This window comes from Protopterus annectens, chromosome 5.part0, assembly GCF_019279795.1.
Source record: "Protopterus annectens isolate FY-2018-M chromosome 5.part0, PAN1.0, whole genome shotgun sequence".
Lineage (NCBI taxonomy): Eukaryota > Metazoa > Chordata > Ceratodontiformes > Protopteridae > Protopterus > Protopterus annectens.
The window spans coordinates 631,748,896-631,775,990 of record NC_056735.1 but is presented as its reverse complement, the minus strand read 5'-3'; the positions used below and the strand labels follow the sequence as shown (position 1 = coordinate 631,775,990).

Here is a 27,095-nt window from a genome sequence, read left to right as displayed (position 1 = left end):
CTTGTTTTAGGCTTTCACATACTGGCAGAGTGTCAGGCTGCCCTGGGTAGGATATCCCTTCTATGCAGAATACCGCAACAGTGAAGAGAAGGATATCTTCTGTTATGGTGAGATTTTACACAGCTGTACTATATCATAAAATCATCAAATATTTGAAAGAGGTGAAAGAGAAGCACGTCAACATACTCTTTGAAACAAGTATCAGATGAGCTGCTGTTTCAGTTAGAAGCTTTTAGAGTCAGAAGCTTTGGTCACAGCCCAGTAACACTGTCTGGCAGCTAGCATAGATGATTAAGGCTATGAGCTGTCCGTAAGCTGTTTCTTACAGTCCAGTAGTACAGGGTTTAGGTTCATAGGTAGGTACTAGGCTATCGGCCCTGGGGCCTATAAAAGCCTAGCCAAAAAAAGTTCTCTGGCTTTCACCACCCAAGAAAGTTATTTTCCTGCGCCCCTGTCTAGCAGAGCCACAGAAGTGATCTCCGGGGTGAATTTCCTATTTCCCATCCAATTGTCGAGATTTTTTCTTAAAGAGGGCTACCGAGGAGCTTTGCTTGACATGAGTGTGTTTGATTCCCTTAGCCTCCAATTGTTTACTGCGTGACTCTGAACAAATTTCTTAAGCATGCAGTGCTCCTGTGTATCCTTTGAAAAGGACAGACTGTATTTTATTTTTTATTTTATTTATCATTTGTTGACTGGGAAAGTCCGACTAGGTTCCACAGAGCCTGTTTTCAGTGGAGGCCCGGGGAGAAATGCTCCAGATGCATGTCTTTGGAATGTGGGAGGAAACCGAAGTACCCGGAGGAAACCCACGCGAACACAAGGAGAACATGCAAACTCCACACAGAAGTCACCCCAGCCGAGATTCGAACCGGTGAACCTCTTGCTGTGAGGCGACAACGTTAACCGATGCACCACTGCGCCGCCCAATTGTATGTAGTAGACAATCACAGTTATGAAATATAAATAAATGAATCACACTGAAAGGGTTTATGTTTCAACGGGGAATTGAGTCTGTACTCTCTGGGTCACCGTTCTGGCTGCTCTACCATCTCATTTTATCAGCTGAAAACTGATAAAGGCTTTACCCCCTCCTACACATTATGTTACTTAAAGCCCTTTCCTTAACAGTACTACTGTGCACCCAGAGTGAGTCTTCTATTTTTTTTTTTTCTTTTGGTGTTCTGTTTTGTTTCACCAAATGCAAAAAAGAGACTTTTGTTTTCTTTTTGTAGTAGGTGAAGTTTTGGAAAGTTTGGCATTCACGTTGTCAGCATGCTGGCATCAGTATAATGTGTGTTGATTTTTATACATATCATCCTTTGCTACTGTACTCATATACACATATTATACATGTATGTATGTATGTAGAGGTAAGTACTTTAATCAAAGCATGTCAGTTATTTCACCAACTGAATGCTGCTTTGGCTGCTGTAACACACAGCAGTTTTAAAACTGCACCACTGTGCAAGATTGGATTATACTGCCATCAATGCAGCCCAAAAGAGATCTGTAATATTGCAGGATTGTGGTATCAGTCACAGATTAAAGAGTGTAGTTGAGATGCAGATGTGGACTGAGTATAACAAAATAAGTAGTGAGACTAACAGAGTTCAGAAATGTTTTGAATTTCACTGCTCACTCCTGTGTAGCTGCCCAGCCTTGATAGTCCAGTGTGTATGTCTGCGGTGTGGGTGCGCGTGCGCACACACGTATGTATGTACTTATACATATATATTTGGTTGCAGCCATAGTAATTTAGAATTTACTGAGTAAAATGATGGAATTTAAGTGGCAGACTTTCCTCTTGCTTGCATTAAAGATATGTCTTATGGCTGTAGCAGTGCTGAGCAGTTTTAAACTGTAAACATCTTTAAGGCTTTCGGGAGCCCTAGTATGAGTAAAATTCCTTTTCTCGTTAAGAAAAAAAGTTAGTAGGGCAAAATACTTCTTTAAGTGTTTACAGAATTCAGTTTATGGAAAGGAGGGTAAGGAAATGGAACAGACTGTGTAGCTGCCAACACACATACTTCATGTCACAATTTTTACATAAGGAATAAGTTAGTAGCATCCAGCTTCTGCTACATTCTTGTTGGTAGAGGCTTCTTCTAGACTTAGTTATTCAACAGATATACCACTAACGTGCGACTGCTTTAGGTGCCATTCAACTACCTCAACATGAGCTGCATTCTTATTTTTCACTGCTGTGACAGCCTGTAGTTACACTGTAATGCTACTGTCTGGAGACTGGTTTTGTCTTACGTTGTAAATCGATACATAAACCTGATCCTCCAGAAAGTTATTAGGAAGCAAAAACACTGTGTTGAAAATGAGGTACTGCTGCTGTGCATATAGTTAGAAACATTATAGGTTCATAGGTAGGTGTACTAGGCTATCGGCCCTAGGGCCTATACAAGCCTAGCCAAAAAGGTACACTGGCTTGCACCACCCAAGAAAATTATTTTCCTGTGCCCCTGTTGAGCAGAGCCACAGAGGTGATCCCCGGGGTGAATTTCCTGTTTCCCATCCAGTCATCAAGATTTTTCTTGAACAGTGCTAATGAGGAGCTTTGTTTGATATAGATAGGTAGTTTGTTCCAGAGTATGGGATGTCTCTGGGACAGGAATCTATCCCTCCAGCATGTTCTGTTTATTGTGGTGACAAGGTTTAGGTCCCTAGAGCATGTAGCTCAGAGGGATTGGGATTTCTTTGTGGAGCATGTCCAACAGCTCTGGGTTTGACATAGCTTTGTATGTTGGGCAGAGATCGCCTCTGAGTAGGAGATGTGCAACGGAGTAAAGCTGGAGTTTTTTGTGACGGTCTACATAGGGCATCTGTTTGAGGCCGGTAATCCTCTTTGTGAGGTATTTATGCGGCCTTTCTATTTGTTGTAGATGTCTTGTGAGGTACATACCAAAAAGGGCGTTGTACTCTATAATAGGTCTAATGAGTGATGAGTAGAGGGGAACAATGACCTCTTTTTTTCCTGGATGAGAAATCTTTTGTGATGAGGTGTGCCACATAGAAGGATTTCCTGACTACTGTGGTGATGTGATTATCAAAGGGGAGACTACTGTCCACCTGTGTCCCAAGGTTTCTTATCGCACATTCGGTGTTACGTAGACTACCACCTATGTGATAGCTCATGGGTACAGAGTTTTCACCAAAGGGGATGACAATGCACTTTTTGACATTGAGCTTGAGGCCATGGCTTTGACACCAGGCATCTGTCTCAGTGAGGCCTTTTTGTAGGATGTCCACATCGTTAGGAGTTTCAATTAAGGCTCCTGATTTGCAGTCATCTGTGAACTTCATTAGCCAAAGACCTTCTGTGTTAGCCTGTATTTCAGAAAAGTAGATACCAAACAGGAGAGGACTCAGGACTGAACCCTGTGGTACTCCACTTGTCACTGGTCTGTAGTCGGATTTGGAGTCTGTTATTTTCACAGTGTGGGTTCTGTCAGTGAACCAGTTGGCAACCCATCTTGTGACATAGGGATTTATACCTAGTTTAGTGAGTTTATCTATAATTCCAGAGTGGGGGATGGTGTCAAAAGCCTTGGCGAGATCTAGATAGGCTGTGTGAACCACCTTACCCTTGTCTATGGCTTTGGTGACTGCTTTAAAGAAGTCAGTCAGGTTTAGGAGACATGATCTGCCTTTTACAAACCCGAACTGGGTGGGGTCCAAAGTTTGGAGATTACCAATGTCTTTGTTTGTAAGTTCCATGATGATACATTCCATGGCTTTGCAGACCAGGCTCGTTAGGCTAATGGGGCGGTAGTTCCCGGGGTCCGTGGTGGCTCCCCCTTTGTGGAGTGGGATATCCGTCTCTGTGTGCCATTCAGTGGGCACAAAGCCTGAGGTGAGGCTATGATTGAACATGGTGCTTAGGTGGGGTGCCAGTTCATTCTGTAGTTCATGTAGAAAGCAGCCTGGGATGTTGTCAGGTCCCATGGATGCTGTGTTCTTGGCTTTGGAGAGTGTGTTTTTTACCTGTGCAATTAGGACTGCAGATTTGGAAATGGCATTTAACTCAGATCTATACAACATGCTAGACCTCCGCTAACCCTCACATGCAGTAGTTTTCTTTCTTAGCTTGTGGGATATTGTGGCAGGATATGTAGCTTGGATGTATTTGGCTAGAGTTGTACTTTTCTCTTCTAATTATGTCTAGTTATTTCTTTTCTTCCTTATGACAAAATTTTATTCATATTCTTAACAAACTACTTTATATCCCTGGGGGAAAAAACTCTGACCTCTGCAAGAGATATTCTGAGAGTGCTGGAGTATGTCAGCCACCATTCAAATTATTCCTTTTGCCAGACTACACATGAAGAAATTCCAGTGGTACCTAAAGTGCATATGGGCTCAATACTGTCATTCTCTGTCCTTTCCTATCCCTCTCTTGCCATTAATGAAGAAAGAAGTACACTGGTAGATCACACAAATAAACTTGAAACTAGGAGTTCCCTGTCAAATTTCACCTACTGTTCAAAGTTTCTCCACTGGTGCATCAGAAAATGCCTGAGGGGCTTGTTCAGAAGCTTTCCAAGTTCATGGGATTTGGTTAAAATGTACAGAAAAGAGCTATAAACAAAAAAATGAAAGCATTGATTCTGACTGTCCATTCCTAACATCACCTTTCATTCCAGGAATACTTCAGGTTCTGACAAATAACACAGCTCATGTGGTATATCAGCAAATGGGAGAAGGTATAAGATATTACACTCTATGCTTGCTAGTAGTAATGGCTTGTGACACTGCTATTCATCACAACCATTTTCTCCCTTCGTCTACATTCCATCAGAACAGAACAGCTTAACAGATTACCTGATCAAGTGCAGAACCCACAAATGGATGTTGAACAGGGAGGTCTTCCTGCATATTGCCCGCAACTGGGGTATTCCACAGATGTATCTATTTTCATCCAATCTGAACCATCAGCTCAGAATTCTTTGCTCCAGGACCCCTTGCAAGGAAACCTGGACAACAGATGTCTTCTCTTTCATTTTGAAAGGTAAATTTCTATTTGCCTTTTTTCTCTTAACTTTTATACAAAATGTGTTCCTGTAACTTCAGAGGGACAATCAAAAATTCTCTTGGGAAACCTCCTTTTTTTCCCCAGACAGTACTGATGTTCTTTGTGTTCTACTATTGCAGTCATCACATTTGGGTTATCTGCCTGCAGGTAGCCCTCAGCCGGCCTGAATAACAGTCTTCGGATTTCTGCGTTGGATGCTGTCGCTTCTTCCATGACGTCAGGTTGTCAGGGGTATAAAACATGCAGCCGACGCCCTTACATCAGTTTTTCTTGCCGTGTGGTGCCCGAAACAGAAGCAGTTCACAAATGCCAGTCGGCCGACTCCTGAAATTTTCGTTTTTGAGTTTCAGACCTGAATTCTTCATAAAGATAAATACCCCATTGGGGATCCTTTTTTCTTGCTCTGACCGATGTCAGAAAAAAATTAACAATTATATTGCCTGTGAAAAGCAAATACCTCATAGGGATTTTCATTCTTACTGCGTCACCTGTTTAGGCCCAGACCACGATGTCCCTCGCTGTCGGTTTTGTGCCTTATTCAACATTCGAACTATTCGTCGTCGGGCTATTTTTGTAGATAAATACTTTCGTTCTCGATCTCCGTACTCTGAAATGGCTTTGTTAAGCCATCCAACTACTGATCTTCCGAAAAAAACGTAAGGATAAAGACAGAGACAGACCGCATATGTCCAAAACTGCCTATGACACTTCCGTTAAGCTAGTCGCCAGTTCGCTGGTACTCAGTGAGGCACTTTCCCAGCCCCTAATACCAGCTACTACAGATTCGCAGGCCTCTACTGAGACTCATTCGGAGTCCGGTATGCCGCAAGATGCTTCTTCAACTATGGAACCTGCAGATGTCTCTGCCTTGGATGGGTCCGGAGCCACTGTGCAGGCACTGGCTTCTGAGGGTATATTCAGGCTTACCGATTTTCATATTAAACCGACGACTTTGTTTCAAGCTAAGAATACCAAATTCCTCAGGCCTAAAGCTCGCACTACGCCTAGAAAACTGATGACCAAACTGCATTCTCAAGCCCATATGCCTTAAAAACAAATGAATAGAATGGCTGAAGACGTTATTACCTTAATTAGGGGAAGCCAACCTTCCCCCTCTAAGAGACCTAGAACTGATTTACCCTTATCTACTTATGAGGATTCTGATGCAGAGGATTCCATCCCTCTGCTTCCCCTCCAGAAGATTTTTCTTTTGGTGAAACCTTGCATGCCCTGAGGGAACATTTCCGCTGGGAAAGCCAGCACTATTCTGAGTCCAAAACGAGACTTGGAGAATTTTTACTCCTGCCTCAACACAGGCCTCTAGCTATCCCTCCTGTTCTGGAGATTTTGTAGGCGATGTTTTCTTGGAGTCCAACCTTACCCCAGACACTTTACCCCCAGCTCCCAGGAAACCTGACAGGTACTACAGAGTACCTGACTTGCACAAATTCCTCTTCAAGAATCCTACTGTTGATCCAGAGACCATTTCCTAAGGACTAAAAGGCATTAAGGCTACTACTGCCAAAAATCCTACCCCTTCTGATAGGAACTCTAGAGCTTTAGACAGATGGGGTAAGAAGATATACACTTCTGCTACTTTGGCCATTAAGGCTTTAAATTGCCAGTTTCATATGTTAAAGTAAAAGCAGCATATTATGGGACTACCTAAACAGAAAATGATGTTGATTCCTGACTGTGCTGAACACAAAGATTTGCAAGAGTTAATCCATTCTGCTGAACAAGTTGGTAAACCTACTTTGCAATGTGGTTTTGATGCTTTAGAAGCATCTTGCAGGGCTGCTGTCACTGGGTCTGTACTTAGAAGGCATGCTTGGCTTAAGGAACAAAGCTTGCCGGATCATGTTAAAGCTAAATTACTGGATGCACCCTTAATCCAAGACCGCCTTTTTGGCAACAAAGCAGAAGTTGTCCTCAAAATGATGGAGGAAAAAACTAAATCTATGCAAACTGTTAAAGTTATTTCTTACAAGTACAGCCGCCTAGGTTCATTAAGCATTGGCCTTCAAAGAACTGGTCTTTTCCAGTCCCTTCCAGGCCTTCTCAGTCCAAACCCAGGAGCAGCAGACCACCACGACTTCAGTCTCAGGCTATGCACAGATATAAGCAGTGGGGGGCTCCCACTTCCAAAGCAGTGAGTAGTAAGCCCAACCCCCTATAGAAAAGTGGCACAATGACATATCCTTAACTCTTCCAAGCCCTGCTCAACTACTTGCTCCCTTAGGGGGAAAGCTCGCCCTGCATGCAGAAAACTGAGAACTCATTACCCAGGACAAATGGGTTTTAAACATAGTTTCCCTAGGATACAGATTCCACTTCCACTCACTCCCAACCCCAAGTGGATGGCCAGACCTCCCGCCAATTCAGTGGGTGGAGGCCCAAAAACAAGTGCTCTCTCTCTCTCCTCAGTATCAGGGCTATTCAACCTGTCCCAGCAGAACAAAGGGGACAAGGTTTTTATTCAAAACTGTTCCTGGTTCCCAGAAAAGAAAACACCTGGCATCCTATCCTGGACCTGTCTAGTCTCAGCACCTTTCTGGTGGTTCCAAAATTCAAAATGCTAACTCTTCAACAGCTTCTTCCTATGCTAGCCAAGGATGCCTGGCTGGCAACCCTAGACTTAAAAGAAGCTTACCTGCACATCCCAGTAAGGGAATCCGGCAGACAATACTTACATTTCAGGGCGGGCTCCATGCACTATCAGTTCTCTGCACTTACCTTTGGCTTATCTACTGTGCCCAGGGTATTCACAAAGTGCCTAACTCCAGCCATTGCATTTTGCAGGCAATGAAATATTCGGATATACCAGTATTTGGACGATTGCCTCATTCAGGCAGAAAGTCAGGACTTACTATTACAACTCCTGGCATTTGTAAAGAGACTTCTAACCTCACTAGGGTACACCATCAATGAGAAGAAATCACACGTAGTACCCTTCCAACAGATTGTATTCCTGGGAGCAAGCTTGAACACAGCTTCCCAGATGGCATTCCTCACTCCGGAGAAACAAGTTTATTTGGCAACCTACTTCAACCTACTGGTCACAAAAACCCAGCTATCTGCAAGGAAAATTCTGCAAGCCCTGAGGTTCATGGCCTCTTGCATTCTGTTAATTCCATATGCAAGACTGCATATGAGGAAACTTCAATGGTATCTAAAAGTCTATGGTGTCAACATTCTCAGGACCTGGAAACAATGATTCCTGTCATTCCTTGTCTAAGGGCAGAGTTCCTTTGGTGGACAGAGGCCTGCTACCACAACAAGGGACTCCCTTTCACTCAACCCCCTGCCACCCAAACCCTAGCAATAGACAAATCAGACTATGCATGGGGGCCTCCCATGACAGGGCAGTGCTTTCAGGACAAATGGAACCCAAAGCAGATGCACCTGCATATCAGTTAAAAAGAAAAGTTAGCTGTACAGAATGCTCTGACAGCCTTCAAAGACCTTATTCTTCCAGGACAACTATTGATAAAGACAGACAACACCACAGTTATGTGGTATATACACAAGTAGGGGGGAACCCATTCCTACCCACTCTGCAGACTAGCCATGGCTGTGTGGAGCACAGCCTTGAGCTACCAAGTGAACCTGCAAGCTCAATTCCTGCCAGGCAAACTAAATTCATTGGCAGACGACTTAAGCAGAAATCTCATGGACCCACACGAATGGAAACTGGAACCCAAAATATTCAAGCTCTTGAGGAACAAATGGGGGACACCAGAGGTAGACCTGTTTGCCTCCCCTCAGAACTACCAGTTGAACAAATTCTGCACCAGAACTCCCCACAGTCAAGCTTGGAAAGTGGGTGCCTGGGAAAGCCTCTTAATTTATGCCTTTCCCCCTCTGCCTCTCCTCTTGAAGGTTCTACTAAAGATCAAACAGGACAAGCCAAGGACAATACTGATTGTCCTAGACTGGCCACTCCAGCACTGGTACCCCCTTTTGCGCAGTCTGACACTGCTGCAACCATGACACCTGCCTCAGACCCCTTCCCTGCTGTCCCAGCAGGCGGGCCACATTCTGCACCCTCAGCTTCAAACCCTGAACCTTGCAGCCTGGCTAATTCCCTGAGCTCACCTCTAGCAACCCTTAGTAAGCAGGTGCTGGATGTCATTCTTAAGGCAAGGAGGCTTAGTGCTAGAAAATCCTATTCAGAAAAGAGGAAAAGATACTGTTCCTGGAGCCAGGCTCAGGGGATGAGCACAATGGTGCCCAGCTTACTTCATAGTGTAGATTATTTAACAGAAATGCTCTAATAGGGCCTATCTTTCTCTTCAGTTAAGATTCATGCCTCTGCCATTTCAGTACATTATAATACTGAGCCACCCCTCTTCTCTCATCCCCTGCTAAAACAATTCCTTAGAGGGGCCAAAAATTTAAGACCCCCCCCCCCCACCCAGGAGAGCTCCCACTCCAGCCTGGGACCTTAACCTTGTATTGGAAAAACTCACTCTTTCCCCCTTTGAACCAGCTGCTACAGCAGAGTTGAAATTCCTTTCTTGGAAAACAGCCTTACTTCTAACCATCACTTCAGCAAGAAGAGTGTGTCTGAATTGCAGGCCCTCATGGCAGTGTAACCCTTCATTATCTTCCATGTGGCCAGGGTTTCCCTCAGGACTAATCTATCCTTTATGCCCAAGGTGGTGTCTAGTGTGGCTCTAAACCAGTCCATTCATTTGCCTACTTTTTCCTAATCCTCAAAATAAGGGGGAAAGGATACTGCATTCTCTGGACGTACACAGACAGCTTAGATTCTGTTTGGACAGAACTAAGCCTCTCAGAAAATCTGAACAGCTGCTAGTTAGCTTTGCTGCAGGGGCAAAGGGGAAGGCCATTTCAAAGCAAACCATTTCCAAATGGGTAGCTCATTGCATCCATTTCTGCTTCAAGCACCATGGAAAACCTACCCCACAGGGGATAAGATCACATTCCACCAGGGCTGCATCTCCCTCTACGGCATTTCTCAGAGGAGCCCTACCACGGACATCCTAAAAGCTGCTACCTGGAGCTCTCTACATACTTTCACCAAGCATTACCACCTGCCTATCTTTTCTAAATCCAGAGCTGGATTTGCCACAGCAGTCTTACAGGGCCTGATTGCTAGCCCTAATGCTCTTTAACTGCCTCCACCCTTCCTTAGCTTTGAGAATCAACTCAAATGTGATGACTGCAACAGTGAAACACGAAGAACATGGAACAGTTGTGTTACACTTACCATAAATGTAGATGTTTGAGTGTATTCACTGTTGCAGTCCTGGTTACCTTTCCTCCAGCCCCCTGACTTCTCTTGGCTCTACCTTTCCTTCTTGTTTAGCATATCTTATATCTTGTGTATTTGCTTTTTGCTGAGGATGTTACTTACCATATAATTGATTCCTATTGTGGGGGCACCTGACATCTGGGGCAAGAAAAACTGATGTAATGGTGTTGGCTGCATGTTTTATACCCCTAACGACCTGATGTCATGGAAGAAGCGACAGCATCTGACGCAGAAATCTGAAGACTCTGGTATTCAGGCCGGCTGAGGGCTACTTGCAGGCAGATAACCCAATATGTGATGACTGCAACAGTGAATGCACTCGAACATTTACATTTATGGGTAGTGTACACAACTATACTATGTTCATCGTGTTACCCTGCTGCAGTCATCACACTTGGGTTATCCTGCCGTCAGGCAGTCCCGCAGTCGGCCCGAATTCCAAAGTCTTGGTCCGGCATCGGTTGCTGTCGCTTCTTCCCTGATGTCAGTGAGCCAGGGGTATATAAGAGGCATCCAGTGCCATTTTCTTCAGTCTTTCTTGCCGCGCGGTGCCCAAAGCAGAAGCAGTTCGCAAGTGCCGGTAGGCCAACACCTGAGATTTTCGATGTGAATTTCAGTCCGAAGTCTTCAATAAAGCTAAGTACCCCATTGGGGAACATTTTCTTGCCTCAGTCCGATGTCAGAAAAAGTTAACAATGGCATTTCTTGTGGGAAGCAAATACCTCATAAGGACTTCCATTCCTATTGTATTCCTTGCCTAGGCCCAGACCACGACGTCACAGGTTGTCGGTTTTGCGCTAGGTTTAAGAAACGAACTATCAAACGCCGTTTTGACTTCACACGGCATCACTTTGGTAGGAAATTTAATTATATCATGCCATCGGAGCAGCCGACAACCGCCATTCATAAATACCGCAAGGATAAGGACAGGCAGCCTAGGAATAAGCCAGACACCGAGGCCTCAGCTGGGCCTGTCGCCTGTTCTCCGGATTTCAGTGAGATGCCTACGCAGCCCCTGATGATCGCAGAACTGGAACCCCAGACAGCTGCAGATTCCCAAGCGGAGTCTACTAGGCCGACGCAGCCATTTATCGACACCGGAGCAGAACTAGACACCGGTGCAACAGAAACACCTTCCGTTGTAGAAGGTGTCTTCAGACTGACTACACTCACCATTAAAACTTATGCTAAACTTAAAACTCCTTTAAAACCAAAGAAAACTGTACATCAGTCTACAGTTCAAGGCCCCATGCCTAAGAAACAGATGCTTAAGATGGCTGAAGATTTGATTACCCTTATCAGGGGTTCCCATCCCCCTCCTGATAAAAGACCAAGACAAGAGGAGGATTATGCATCCTCTGACCAGGTTTCTCTCTCTTCAGATTCTTCTGAGGAACAGGATTACACTTGTCCACCTTATGAATATTCTGATGCTGAAGACTCTATTCCCTCAGCATCTCCCCCTAAAGACTACTCCTTTGGGGAAACTTTACCTATCATGAGGAAACATTTCCACTGGGAAGGCCAGGATTACTCAGATTCTAAGAAAAGGCTCTGAGAGTTCCTTTTACTACCCCAGCACAGACCTCTTGCTATCCCTCCTGTTCTAGATATTGTGGATGATGTTTACTTGGAGTCTAGTTTAAATCCAGACTCTCTTCCTCCTGCTCCAGCCAAACCAGACAGATACTACAGAGTACCTGATTCACACAAATTCCTTTATAAAAGCCCCGTATCTGACCCAGAAACAATTTCCCAGGGTCCTAAGGGAGCAAAAGCTTCTATGGCTAAAAATCCTGTGCCCCCTGAAAGGGATTCCAGAGACCTAGATAGATGGGGAAAGAAAATATACACCTCAGCTAATCTGGCTATGAGAGCATTAAATTGCCAGTTTCACATGTTGAAATATCAACAATTCCTAATGTCTCAGTTAAAACAAAAAATGAGCACACATTCAGAACTGCCTGAATTCAAGGAAATGCAGGATCTGTTGCATGTAGCTGACCAGGTGGGCAAACATACTTTACAATGTGGATTTGATTAATTGGAAGCTTCTTGTAGAGCAGCTGTTACTGGCTCTGTCATACGTAGACATGCTTGGTTAAAAGAACAAACCCTCCCTGACCATGTTAAAGCAAAATTATTGGATGCACCTTTACAGCAGGATGTATTATTTGGTGTCAAAGCAGAAGAGGTTTTAAAGAAAATGGAGGATAAGGCAAAGTCTATGCAAATGGTCAAGGACTTTTTGCAGGTACTACCCCCTCATTTCAGCAGAAATTGGCCAACAAAAAACTGGTCCTTTCCAGCTTCAGACAGATTACAGAGGGGCAAATACAGACGCCCAAGGGGCAGAGGTCAGTCACAGGGCCCTTGCATACCTCGCCAATGGGGTTCTGCTACCCAGAAAGGAGGAGAAGACAGGCCCCAAGCTAGCAGAAGGCAAACACAATGACTCTATCCTCAAACTACCAAGCAAATCTCTCCTGGCAACTCCCTTGGGAGGAAAACTAGCATTTTTTGCAGACAACTGGCACATCATCACAAAAGACAAATGGGTTCAAAACATTGTCTCTCAAGGATACAGATTCCACTTTCATACCTTACCAAGGATCAAAGGAATGCCAAACCTGCCACCAAATCAATGGGCAGAGGCACAAAAACAAATTACAGCTCTCATGAACATGAGAGCCATTCAGCAGGTACCTACTCAGGAGCAAGGACAAGGATTTTACTCAAGACTCTTCCTAGTCCCAAGAAAGGACAAAGCATGACCCATTCTGGATCTTTCAATTCTGAACACCTATCTGCAAGTACCAAAATTCAAGATGTTAACACTACAGCAGCTTCTTCCCATGCTGGGCAAGAATGCTTGGCTAGTCACTTTGGACCACAAGGAGGCATACCTGCATGTCCCTATCAAACAAAATTGCAGAAGATACCTCCACTTCATTGCAGGTTCAACGCATTATCAATTCTCTACACTGCCCTTTGGCTTATCTACTGTGCCCAGGGTCTTCACAAAATGCCTGGCACCAGTAATTGCATACTGCAGACAAAGAGGAATTCAAATATACCCATACCTGGACGACTGCCTTATTCAAGCAGAAAGCAAGGACATTCTTTTAAAGCATCTGGCATTTGTCAAACACCTTCTAAGTTGCCTAGGGTACACAGTAAACAAAAAGAAATCAAAACTAGTGCCCTCACAAAACATAATATTCCTGGGTGCCAGCTTGAATACAACGGCCCAGATGGCTTATCTTACACCAGACAAGCAACGACAGCGGTTTCAATATTTCAAAATAATGGCAACAAAGACCCAACTCCCTGCAAGAAAAATTCTGCAGGCCTTGGGATTCATGGCATCTTGTATACTACTAATACCATTTGCAAAACTGCATATGAGGAAATTACAATAGTACCTAAAAAGTGTATGGACTCAGCACAGCCACAGCTTGGAAACAATGATACCACTCATTCCCTGCCTTCAACAGGAGTTTCTATGGTGGGCACAGGCATGTCACCTCAACAAGGGTCAGCCTTTTACCTTACCCACAGCCAGGCAAACTGTGACAACATATGCATCGGACTATGCCTGGGGAGCACGCATGGCAGGGCAGTGCATTCAGGGCAAATGGACTACAGATCAGAGGCATCTGCATATCAATCAAAAAGAAATGCTAGCAGTACAGAATGCCCTAACAGCTTTCAAGGACCTTCTACACCCGGGACAACTAATAATAAAGACGGACAATACCACAGTCATGTGGTACATAAACAAGCAAAGGGGCACACATTCCTACCCTCTATGCAGGCAAGCAATGACCTTGTGGAACACTGCACTGTCTTACCAGGTTCAATTACAAGCACAATTCCTGCCAGGAAAGAAAAACACATTGGCAGACGACCTAAGCAGAAACATCATGGATCCACACGGATGGAAACTAGATCCACAAGTATTTGCAATGATAGCTCAAAAATGGGGACGCACAGACATAGATATGTTTGCAAGCCCCCACAACCACCAACTTCAAAAATGTTGCACAAGGACCTTCCATCCACTAGCTTGGAAAGTGGATGCCCTCTCATTCAGTTGGAAAACATTAACAGTGTATGCCATCCCTCCACTACCTCTTCTAGCAAAGGTACTGCTGAAAGTCAGATTAGAGAGGCCACAAATGATACTTGTTACACCAGACTGGCCACGCCAACATTGGTACCCAATTTGTAAGGAACATGGCCCACGGCCCACCATGGATTTTGCCACAAATTCCTCACCTGCTCTCCCAGTGAGACCATGAGATTCTACACAGCCAGCTCAAGACTTTAAACCTGTCTGCATGGCAAATTACCTAAACAACCAGCCAACACCTTTATCCAAAGCTGTTATGGATGTCATTCTGGAGGCCAGGAGGCCCAGCACCAGGAAAACCTATTCAGACAAATGGAAAAGATTTTGCGCCTGGAACCAGGCTAAAGGCCTAAACCCCCTTGATCCAAACATCCCTCAGATTCTGCAATATTTAACTGAGATGTTACACAAAGGACTTTCCTTTTCATCTATTAAGATCCATGCCTCAGCAATTTCAGCTCATTACAGCACGGATCCTCCTTTATTCTCACATCCACTCCTAAGACAGTTCCTCAGAGGGGCTAAGAACTTAAGACCGCCAAGGAGAGCTCCAACACCTACTTGGGATCTCAACTTTGTTCTGGAAAAGCTTACACTGCCACCCTTTGAACCAGCTTTTTCAGCTGACTTAAAAGTTATTTCATGGAAAACTGCCCTACTACTAGCAATAACCTCAGCTAGAAGAGTCTCAGAGCTACAGGCACTAATGGCAGTGGAACCTTTCATCATTTTTCATCAAGACAGAGTCTCTCTACGAACTAATCCTTCCTTTATGCCAAAGGTGGTATCCAGTGTGGCCCTAAACCATACCATTCACTTGCCCACCTTCTTCCCAAATCCCCAGAACAAAGGAGAAAGACTCCTGCATTCTTTGGACATTCACAGGCAATTACGTTACTACTTGGATAAAACTAAAGCTTTCAGAAAAACTGACCAGCTTTTTGTAGCCTATGCTACAGGATCACAAGGAAAAGCTATCTCAAAACAGACCATTTCAAAATGGATAGGGCATTGCATACGTTTTTGCTACATACATCATGGGAAACCAGTACCTGCTAACATTAGGTCCCACTCCACCAGGGCTACAGCTACATCAGCAGCCTTTCTCAGGGGAGTGCCAACCAAGGATATTCTGGAAGCTGCCACTTGAAGTTCAGTGCACACCTTCACCAAACACTATCACTTACCTCTATACTCTGACTAGAGCTGGTTTTGCCACTGCAGTTTTGCAGGGCTTACTAGCTCCTTCTAACCCTGTCTGACTCCACCTCCCATCCTTAGCTTTGGGATTCAACCCAAGTGTGATGACTGCAGCAGGGTAACACGATGAACATAGTACAGTTTTGTACCTACCATAAATGTAGATGTTTGAGTGTTCACCCTGCTGCAGTCCAGGTTACCCTCCCTCCATCCCCTCTGAACTAGCTGAACTTATCTCTACCACTCTATCCTGTACTACCTCTGTGGTGTATTTGCTTGTGCCTAAGGGTTTTGTTTTATTTTTATATGCATAGTTTGGACGATGAACTTTTGATTCCTTTAGACACCTGTATTCCGAGACCATGCTACAGGAAGCAAAGGAGGCTAGAAAACCTGCAAGCAGAAAATCATGTATATCTGAATGGAAAAGATTTACTTTCTGATGCCATAAGAGAGGATGTGATCCTTATCAGGTAGGGATAACTTTAATCCTTCAGTATTTGTTTAAACTACTTCCATTAAGGTAGTTTGTCAGCTGTCTCAGCCGGTCATCTCATAGAGCCACCTTTTTAATCATGTTCTGAGATCAAGCATTTTCTAAAAAGGTATCATGCTTATCAGGTTACCCAGAAAATGTGTTCCTCCTTCCTAGGACCTGAATTATGTGTTTGAGAAGTGGAATTTACCAAACTTTGAGACAAGTTCTTTAAAATATCATATATGGAAACAGTCGTCTTTTTGCTTTAACTTCTGCTAAAAGAGTTTCTGAGTTGCAAGCCTTGGTGTCTCTCCAACCTTTTCTAGTTTTCCACAAGGACAAGGGTTGCCCTTCAAACAAACCCATCCTTTATGCCTAAGGTAATCATGGAAATGTCTGTGAACCAATCTGTTCACTTCCCTGTATTTTTCCTATCCCTCAAAACACGGTTGAAAAGATTCTCCACGTGTTTCATGTGCACAGACAACTAGTATTTTTCTTGGATAAAACAAAAGAAATTAGAAAACCTGATCATTTATCTCCTTTGATGGTAGAAAGTAAGATCTGTAAGTATCCAAATAAACTATTTCCATATGGCTGTCCCTTGGAATCTCTGTTTGTTATGGTTTTCATGGTAAGTATTTCTGAGTTCTTTCTACAAGAGCTCTAGCCTCCTTCGTGACTGTATTCAAAGGAATTAACTCCAAGAAAATTTTAGAGATACCTTTTTGGTCTTCCACTCACACCTGTACTAAATACTACAAAATTGTTGCTTTCTCCAGATCCAGATCTGGATTGGCCAAAACCATTCTGCAAGGGTTACGTGACAACAGTTCTGTCTTGCCTTCTCCTACTGTACATAAAGGTTTTGAGAATATTCCTTTTGTCAGTATTACTGCACGATGATCAAATGATGAACACAGTACAGTTATATAAGAACCTATTGTAGCAGTAGATGTTCAAAAGTCACTGTTGCAGTGTATGCAGTTTCCCTCCCTCTTCCCTTTTATTTTTTTTCTTTTTCTTTTTGGCAAGGTAGAAGCTCTACGATGCCCCCCCCCTCCATTACTTGTGTTTCCTGTGTGTATTCTCTTTGTACTTTGCTTCAATGACTTCATAGGGCAAGAAAGGTCTAAGAGTTTTAATGCCTGTATGTCACTTGTGTACCAGCATCCAGCCCTAATGCCTAGGTCTAAGATTGGACATATAGCCCATGAGGAAGGAGTGCCTAAGCTTTGGCGTACTGGCTGTACATATCCTTGGCAAGATACAGCCCATTTGTCAGAATATACTGCAAAATCTGAACATCCACTGTTATGGTAAGGTCTTATACAACTGTACTTTCTGTAAAACAGTTGAGTAAATTTCATCATCATAGTACACAGACTGAAGGAAATATGACCTCTTTTACTCCATATCTCTTTTAACAAGGTCTCCACAGCACCAATAGAAACTGGTATTTGTACTTGGAATACACACGTGCAATTACAGTGTATATGGGTTGGGGGTTGCTATTCATTTCCTCCATGTTAGCTGCTGAAATATCTAGAAGTCTTATCTCCTTTACTAGAGAAGCTAAAATGCCTAGTACCAGAACATGTACGAGTTCCTGTGCTGCACAACCTCACTGTTGTGAGCTGTAGTTTGCAATATGTAATGGATTAAAAACCCTGAACTGTGGCTGCTGATGGTGGCCTCTTTATATATTTATCATTCATCACTAATGTTACTTAAAAATTAAAAAGTTACTATAGGTTATTCCATATAATCAACTTTGAATATGAAAGCATTTTCTGTTTTATTAACTTACACATGTTTATGTTGCAGGCTTTATTTGCAGCATCTAAACTTAAAGTCTTTGACATTCTGGCATGTCAGGGTGCCTTAACTGCTTCACAGATGGCAGACAAAGTTGTTGCTTCAGTTAGTGGAATGGAAAGACTCCTTGATTCCTGTGTTGCACTTGGACTTTTGGAGAAAAATGGTGTAGGAGAATCATGTAAGTTTTTTTTTTCCTTTTTTTTTGAATTATAAGTATGTATGCATCTAAGTTTCTATTTAAAATGTTGTGATCAGTACATTCGGAAACTAGTTTTTTAAGTGACTCCTTATCTTTCAGTAAGTCATATTGATCTCCTTAAGTAGATGCTGCATAAAAAAAAAAATCAATCTTAACTTCAGAAATACTTCACTGTGGGTCTATAATTCTGTAACTGAGGTTATCCTTCCTCCTACTCAAACTTGATGTACTTTTATTATAAGTAGCCACATCCAGGGGCATATGTGAACCTTACATCATGGAATCACTCTCTATACTTGGAGCACCACGTAACAACTGAGGCTGCTGTTTTTTTTCTGCTTGTCAGGCAGTCGGAATCTTTCTCCTGATATTTTAATGGAAATGTTGTTATGTCTGATACCAGAAGCTTCAAGACTTCTAAATTTTAATGTGGTCACTGTAATGTGAGCTAGAATCCATAGTAACACAGTCTGTACTGCCTGGGAGAGAACATAGTATGAAACACTGCTGTGTCACTGTTTCATTCCAGTCACCCACAGAAGTAGGATGGAGAGGCTTCTGACATGCATCCCTTCCAGGGAAATGTTGCAGTTTAAAGTGATTTCATTGGTGATCATTAGGATGGTCCCATGCTTAGCCTCAAGTCATTGCCGAAACAGCTTCAAAAAGCTAAAGAAACAGAGGGGAAGACACTGGTCATTACCTCTTTGCACTGTGTCTGTTCTTGAGATGGCCTTCCAGTTTCTGTGTGTTTCTCGTTCCTCATCCTCAGTCTGTTGTCAGTCAGGTTTGCATCCATCCATTGTTTCATTAGGTTCATAGGTTCATAGGTTCATACTAGGCTATCTGCCCAAGGGCATTTATAAGCCTAGCCCATAGTTATGTGGCTTTCGCCACCCCTTTAGTTTGAATAAAAACTATGCCTATAATTTTGCTGTGCCTCTGTCAAGCAGTGACACTGAAGTAATCCCTGGGGTATATCTACAATCTCCCATCCATTGGTCAAGATTCCTCTTGAACAAGACCAGAGAGGTGCTCTGCTTCACATGTACCGGGATTTTGTTCCACAGCATAGGGAGTCTCTGGGTGATGAATCTGTCCCTCCAGCACATTCTATTTATAACCGTGTCAAGGTTTAAGTCTCCCGCCCTTGTGGTTCTGAGGGATCTAGATTTTTTGAGGTGAAGCATATTCATCAAATCTGGGTTTGACATGGCCTTATATGTCAAGCACAGGTCACCTCTGAGCAAGCGGTATGAGACTGAATAGAGCTGGAGTTCTTTCAGTCAGGCAGCATAAGACATATTTTTGAGACTCTTTATCCTTTTGGTGAGGAACTTTTGGGGCCTTTCAAGCTGCAGCAGGTGTCTGGTCAGATGCATTCCGAACGGGGCATTGTACTCAATCATAGGTCTAATGAGTGATGAGTACAGGGGGACGATGACCTCCCTTGATCTAGATGTGAATCCCTTCATGATCAGGTGGGCGATATAGAAGGTTTTCCTAACTACTTTAGCAACATGAGTGTCAAACGAAAGGCTACTGTCAACCTGGGTCCCCAGATCCCTGATGACTTTTCTGTGCTCAGTGGATTGCCACCTATATGGTAGCTAGGGGTAACCTTGTTTTTCCCGAAGGGTATGACTATGCATTTTTGGCGTTTAACTTCAGGCCATGGCTCTGGCACCAGTTATCCGTTTCTGTGAGGCCCTTCTGGAGGATATCTGTGTCAGATGTGTTTTCGACTATGGCCCAGTTTGCAGTCATCTGCAAACTTTGTCAGCCATAACCCTCCTGTGTTTGCTTGTACTTCAGAAAAGTAGATGCCGAACAAGAGTGGACCCAGGACTGAGCCCTGTGGGACACCACTTGTGACAGGCTTTGAGTCTGACATGGCTCCAGCAACTCTGACCCTGTGGGTTCTGTCACTTAGCCAGTTTGCAACCCATCTTGTGATGTATGGGTTTACATTCAAGCTGATGAGTTTCTCGATGATACCTGAGTGGGGTATTGTGTGAAGGCCTTTGCCAGGTCGAGGTAGGCTGTATGGACTGCCTTTCCCTCATCAATGGCCTTGGTGACTGTCTCGAAAAAGTCAACCAAGTTTAAGAGGCAGGATCTGCCTTTGACAAAGCCAAACTGGGTTGGATCCAAAGTCTGCAAGTTCCCTATGTCTTTATTTATGAGTTCCATTATGATCCTCTCCATGGCTTTGCAGATAAGGCTTGTCAAGCTAATGGGGCGGTAATTTCCAGGGTCTGTGGAGGCACCGCCTTATGAAGTGGGACCACAGTCGCCGTCGCCACTCCTTGGGTACGTATCCTGAGGTGAGGCTAAGATTAAACAGCTGTCCTAACTGTGGGTTTAATTCCTCGTTGAGTTCGTGAAGCACACAGCCGGGGACACCATCCGGTCCCATGGATGCTGTGTTTTTTGCCTTAGTGAGGGCAGTTCTCACCTGGGCGTTGGAGATGTTTGGGGGGCTACAATCCTCTGGAATAGATATCTCTCCTTTTGGGGGGGAGGGAGGGAGAAGTTTGCACTGAACCTGTCAGCCAGTATGTTGGCAATGTGTGTAGGTTCAGTAATTTTCACATCATTTTGAACTAATTCTGAGCATATCTGGGAGTTTCCTCCTAGGTTTGTAACATAGCTAAAGAAGGCCTTATGCTTCTCTTTAGAGTCCTTGGCGATTTTTCTCTCAAAATTTGCCTTGGATGATTTTATGAGAGCTCTTAGTTTTTTACTTATAATGATCAAAGGTGTCTTACCTTTCAAGGATTTTGCTCTATCTTGTAGTAGCTTCCTCCTTTGGTTGTAGAGCTTGTTTATGGCTGGGGTCCACCAGACTGGACGCTTGCCTTTGGTACAGAGAGTCTTAGTTTTGTTTGGGATTGCCTGATCCATGCAGTCCTGTAGGTGCTGGTAGAAGGCATTTGTAAGTGATTCAGCGGTTTGAGTAATGTTTACCACTGGCTCAGGGGCCTTAAAGGAGACCACACTAGTTTTTAGAAGTGTGAAATCGGCTTTTGAGAAGTTTTTCACTGTGGTCTTTTTTGTTTCAGGTGGGGGCGGGATGAGGACCTCCAGCGAGATTAGTTTATGATCTGATCTCACCAGTGAGGGGTATACTTCCGGTGTTGAACATTTTAATCCCATGTTCGTGATGATGAGATCAAGTATGTTTTCTCCTCTTGTGGGGATGGTGAGTAGTTGTTCCATGGCATTTGAGTTTATGAACTCTAGGAATCTTTGGGTTAGAGTGTTCGGGCTTGAGTAGTGTTCCCAGTCTATATTAGGGTAGTTGAAGTCACCTAGTATGATGGTGTTTGGAGATACATTTATCCCCTCCAATGTTTTCAGGAAGGCCATGTGAGGTTCCTGAGTTTGAGAGGGTGGCCTGTAACATGCTACAAATTGCAGAGCAGTCTTGCCTATGGTTAATTGCACCTGGATGGTCTCCGATGCATCGTGCGTTGCCACCAACCTTGAGGTGTGGGTGTCCTTTATGAATATGGACACCCCCCCTCCTTTCTTGGTGTTGTCCGGATTTTGGGGCTGGAACGCATGATATGAGGTGAAACCTGTTAGTGCTGGGGTGCTCTCAGGAGCCTTGAACCAGGTTTCTGTCACAGCACAGACATCGATGTTCTCCATATTGAGAAGGGCCTCGAGTGCGTGCATCTTGAGATTGAGACTTCTGGCATTGAGCAGCATTACCCTTAGTTTTTTTCCTTTTTGGTGTTCTAGGGTGGTAGGTTTAGAATTGTTCTGGCAGTCACCTTATGGGGCACATCCCAGGGTGTAAAAACTACCTCTCTACCAGTTGATTGCCCAGATCACACCAGAAACGATTCTGATTCATGTGTACACCCATTTGAGTTAATTGGTTGTAATGCTATTGTAGCATTGTTGACTGAAAGCTGTGTTTGCCAGGCTTCCCTCTGGGTCCAGCAAGTTTGCTGACTCAAAATCAGGAGTGTCATTTAAATGTTATGGTCTGCAGTAGTGTTGTCGCATCACAGTAAGATGCTGTCCGGTTCGATTCTCAGCTAGAGCGTCTTCTGCGTGGAGACATGCGTGAATGGGTGTACCTTCGTTGAAGGTTGTGCATCAGAGCTGGTAATTCAGTACGTAAAAATCAACTACCAATCATTAGCGGACCGGAGTTCCGCTGTGGCGACCCCTAACCGGGAAAAGCCGAAAAAGACAGCACAGCAGCAGCAGGTGTTATGACCCAAGGTTCAGACCATATACTTCAGACAGTTGTTTAAAGTCTGTTGGGCCCAGCTGTCAAGGCTGCACATCATTAGAGGACATGACGTGATGCTAGCATAGGTTCTATGCAAGCCTCTTAAGTCCTTGCACTGCCAGTAGAAGGCAGATCCGTGCACATCAGTGCCTTGTTACCAGATACATGGCACTTATTTTCTACCACATGCACACACTGTGCATGCATACACAATTTTGAGTTGAAGTGGTTGGGGGGAGTTCCCTCTCCTCTGTCTTTTATGAGGAGTTTTGGAAACTGAATGCATTTATCTATGATAAAGATAGTAACTGCCACTCCATACAGATCTCTGCCAGATGGATCCCACTTTTGAAGAAATATTGAGGTTCATGAAATCTACCTTGGTCTGGCCTCTGGCCCAGTTCTTCAGCTGATTGTTCCACCTTCCATGCTGCATTCCATCCTAGTGGATCATGTAGCTAGAAATGCTTTTTAACCCACCCTGAAAAGGAGGTAATCAGAACTCATTATATGGTGTCAGCAGTAGGCTACAACATGGCTTGCTTTAATTTTACACTTCTGATGTTGTGGATAGGGTTGTATGTGTTTGCCTTTAATGGTGCAGGTGAAACTGCCATGTCTTAAGGAGGTTCTAATACTGTCCTCATGGAACTCCATTCTGAAGGAAGATTTCATTTAGCAAGCCTTCACCAGACCTGGTGGATTTCCTACTAAAGAAGAATCAAGCTGTCACAGTGCCATACAACTTCTAAGAATATCCTCACTCTTTCTTTTTTAATATATTTTGTAGACACGTTCTTCATTCATCATTGCATTTTAAATTGCATTATGGATTCACATACATTAATAGAAAAGGAAACAAGCCATAATAAAAGTTTGTATTATAGAATATTCCAGTATACATATGTTTTCTTTTTAATAATTTTCATTCATTCCAATATTACATAATTTGTTGAATTCTAGGCCTTCCTTTAAGCTTCACTCCTCTTTTGGGGCATTATTCTGCATGTATAGTTTCCACAAATTCCATTTACTTCTTAAAAATGTTTTCTTCCCTTTTGTAAAGATCCCAACTGCAATTCTTTTATATTCTTTACCATATTACAAAACGTCCGTTACAGCTGGTGTAACTTTTGATGTCAAGTTGTTCAATCTTGCCGTTCATTCTTACAAATGGGTTCAGAGCCGATCCCTCTGCTCTGAGTTGGCCGCTTTCACAAGCTCGAGGTTTTCGAGTAGTTCGAGGCCAAGTCCATATCCCATGATGCTGTCTGCCTCATCCCAGATCTAGGTTGCCACTGCAACAGATCGGAGGTCGAGAGTGTAGCTCGGGCCAGTATATTTATCTTTTCTAGAATTATTCTGTATATTTCTATTAGATTTTTACAAGAAGAGTGTTTTTTCCTAGTTTATCCATAGACGAGTATTTAGTCCTTTTCTTTCTTTTATTTTCTCTCAGAAAAACTTTGTTTATAGAGCGGCTGCTCTTAGGCCTGTCTTTGGCCGTTTTTTAGTTAGTCCCTAATCCCTTTAGAGTATTTAACTCCAACTGTTAACTGATTATCTGTTAATTTCTTAGCGTGTGGTTTAGAGTGTTGTTAAAGCTGTTCAACTGTTAATTATTAATCTAGTGTGTTGTCTTGTGTTTGTTTGTCTAGGCAGTTAAACATATATATATATATATATATATATATATATATATATATATATATATTCCTGTCACCATAATGGCTGATCATAAGGAGAAAGACAGACAGAAGTCAGAGTTTAAGAAATGCCCTAAGTGCGGACAAAAAATGTCTATTACTGATTTATATGTGAGTTGTGTATACTGACTGGGTACAGTCCATCTTCAGTAGGACTGCTCCATTTGCCACTCATTCAGCAGCAGGGTCTTGTTAGAATGTAGGAGAAAGCTAGTGGAAAGAGGTTTATTGAAACCTGATTTTCAGGAAGATAAGGCTGTCCAGACTTTGCAATCTTCCAAGGGATCTAAGTCTTTGAAAGCTTCTTCGGAGCCGAAGTCTTCTGCTCCTAAATCAGCTGAGAAGGTGCGGTCGCCGGTTCCACAGACCTTGGAACCGAGCAAGTTTTTTGGAGCCGGTCTCCAAAGTTTTGAAATCACCAATCTTACAATCAGTGACTTCATCCATCCCTTCGATTCGTTCTTCGAGGAGCCTCTCCGATATGGATGTGGACCGAGTGGTCCAGAGGCTCCTCCAGAACCTGGCATTAGCCAAATTGTCGTTATCTCCGGCCCAACCTGTCTCAGAGCCGAAAACATCCTTGCCTACTGTGTCTGCTCCACCTCCGAGCTGAGCAGGGCCTTCGGAGCCGGAGGAGGTAGAACTGATGATTCTGGAACCCTCAGAGTCGAGCCCTGTTCCAATGCCATCGGCTCCATCAACTCAGACTACTTCAATGCCTTTCGAGGAGTCTGGGAGACGACACTCTCCAGTCGGCTCCAGGGGGGTCGAACTAATGGGTCGACCCTTCCGCTCAGAGCTTCAGCATGGATGAGCTCGGCTCCTTCCTCTGGTTCACTGCCCACTGTTTCCGTGCCGGGAAAGTTGCCATCTTCTTCGGAACCAGCTGCTTCCTCACATCAGAGCAGTGGGGCTTTCGATGCCATGAGGAGAGTTATGTCTTTGAAGATACCCACTTCATCAGGGCCTACTTCCTCATCCTTGAAAGTGCCACATTCTACCTCTGCATCGCAGGTCCCCTTAAAGCGTCGAGACCCAGAGCCTCAGGTTGCCCCATTGGGTGACCCATGGTCTACTGAGACCTCACCAGATGAGGTTCCCAGGAAGAAGCTTTGCAAGAGGAGGCATTTAGACTCCCTGCAGGAGTCTGTCACATCAGACACTGACTTAGAGGAGTCAGAAGGGTCCCCACAGTCCCCTCGGAGGATATCTCTTTTGCTGATATCCTAGAGATCCTAAGACAGAGGGGTGGCAATAGTCCGTTAGCCCTACTGATGATGAGTCGGTGCTTCTGAAGGCCTTTGAGTCTCAACCCTCCACCTCCTGGGTGACTCCACCCTTTGATGAATTAATGGATTTAGTTGCTTGAAGGGTGTGGGAGTCTCCTGATACTGTGGAACATGCCCCTGAGAGGCCCAACAAGTTTATTACCTTGCCACAGGACAAAATGTTTCTTACCAAAGGAGTGCCGGTTGATGCCATGGTGGTGATGGCGGCCACCAAGAAAGAGATATCTGAAACCTCTTCTACTGTCCATCCTCCTAATAGAGATTCCAGGATTAGGGACAGGTATGGGAAACACATTTTTAGTTCAATGACTTTTGCCATGCGATCTCTCAACTATTTGACACACTTTACCAGACTTCAAAGTGATCTCCTTAAAGAGCTTGAAGGTACTCTACAGAGTACTACAGCTGAGGACGTTCCTGATAAGGTGACATCCCAGCTCAATACCCTTAATTCTGTAGTTAACTCATCCATGCGTCTCATTTCTTATGCAGCTGATGGCACGAGTCGGGCAGCGGGTTCAGGAATAACTCTTCGGAGACATTCCTGGATGCGTTTATGCTCCTTTGCGGAAGCCTTCAAGTCTTCTTTGTTAATACCCCATTTGATGGCTCATCCCTTTTCGGGCCTAAAGTCAAGGAGACCCTCACTAGGTGTGAACAAGATGGAAAGACTATGCCATAGGAGTCCAGTTTTCCACCCCTACTAGACCTTACCCCAAAGGGCAAAAGGGAGGAAAAATGTGGTTTTGCATGTCCCAAGGAGCCTTTCAGAACACAAACAGTGAATCCCCCTCCAGGGGCAGAGGAGGGGGCAATAATGGAAGACGCCACCCAGGTGGCAGAGGGGGGTCCGCAAAACCAGGGCGACAGGGATCAGTTCTTTGGCAAGCCCTACCAGCGCTCCTGAAAGGAGGCCTGACTGTCCTACTCTGGAGGCAGTTGGGGGTCGCTTGTCTTTGTATCCAGACAGCTGGCTACAAATTACAAAAGACTCTTGGGTACAAAGCATTATTTCCAGAGGATATGTCATCTCTTTCACAGAACCACCCTCTGTACGAAAGAAAATTCCAGGCGTTCCACCCAGTCTCAGGGATCAAGCAATCATAGAGATTCAAAGGTTGCTAGAAAAGAGAGTCATCTAGCCAGTCCCAGCAGACCAGATAGGATCCGGAACCTACTCAAGATTCTTTTTTAGTTCCAAAGAAAACAGGGGACTGGAAGCCCATCTTGGACCTCAGCAAACTCAATAGTTTTGTAAAGAAAGAGAAGATGTTCTTCGTCTTCCATTGCTGCAGTCCTTACTATTGGGTATAGTCCGCATCCAGTCGGCCCGAATACCAGAGTATAAGGCTGACGTCGGTCAGGGCGCATTAGACTGACGTCAGTACGTCAGGGTACTAATGCGCATGACCGGCGTCATATCCTCAGTCTTTTTTGCCGCGTTGTCCGATGCAGAAGCAGTTTTGCGAGTGCAGGTTGGCGTTCTGAAATATTTCCGAAACCGGAGTTTCAGACCGAATCAGAGTTGGCTAAGTACCCCGTTGGGGAACATTTTGGTTTTTTCTTGCCTCAGTATTTAACCGGATGTCAGAAAAAGTGAATAACTGTATTTCTTGTGGGAAACAGATACCTCATAGGGATTACCATACATTGTGTATACCTTGTTTAGGGCCTGAGCACGACGTTGTTG

The 27,095-nt window shown here is 44.0% G+C and overlaps 1 protein-coding gene across 5 annotated transcripts in view; it reads left to right on the top strand.

Moving 5' to 3' along the window:
• The window catches only part of ASMTL (acetylserotonin O-methyltransferase like), a 1,454,724-nt gene that overhangs the window by 913,932 nt on the left and 513,697 nt on the right, over positions 1–27,095 (top strand). For all 5 annotated transcript variants that reach the window (XM_044072474.1, XM_044072476.1, XM_044072473.1 and 2 more), the window contains one exon: positions 17,966–18,137. In XM_044072474.1, the coding sequence (XP_043928409.1) occupies positions 17,966–18,137 (172 nt within the window). The remainder of the gene's footprint in view (positions 1–17,965; positions 18,138–27,095) is intronic.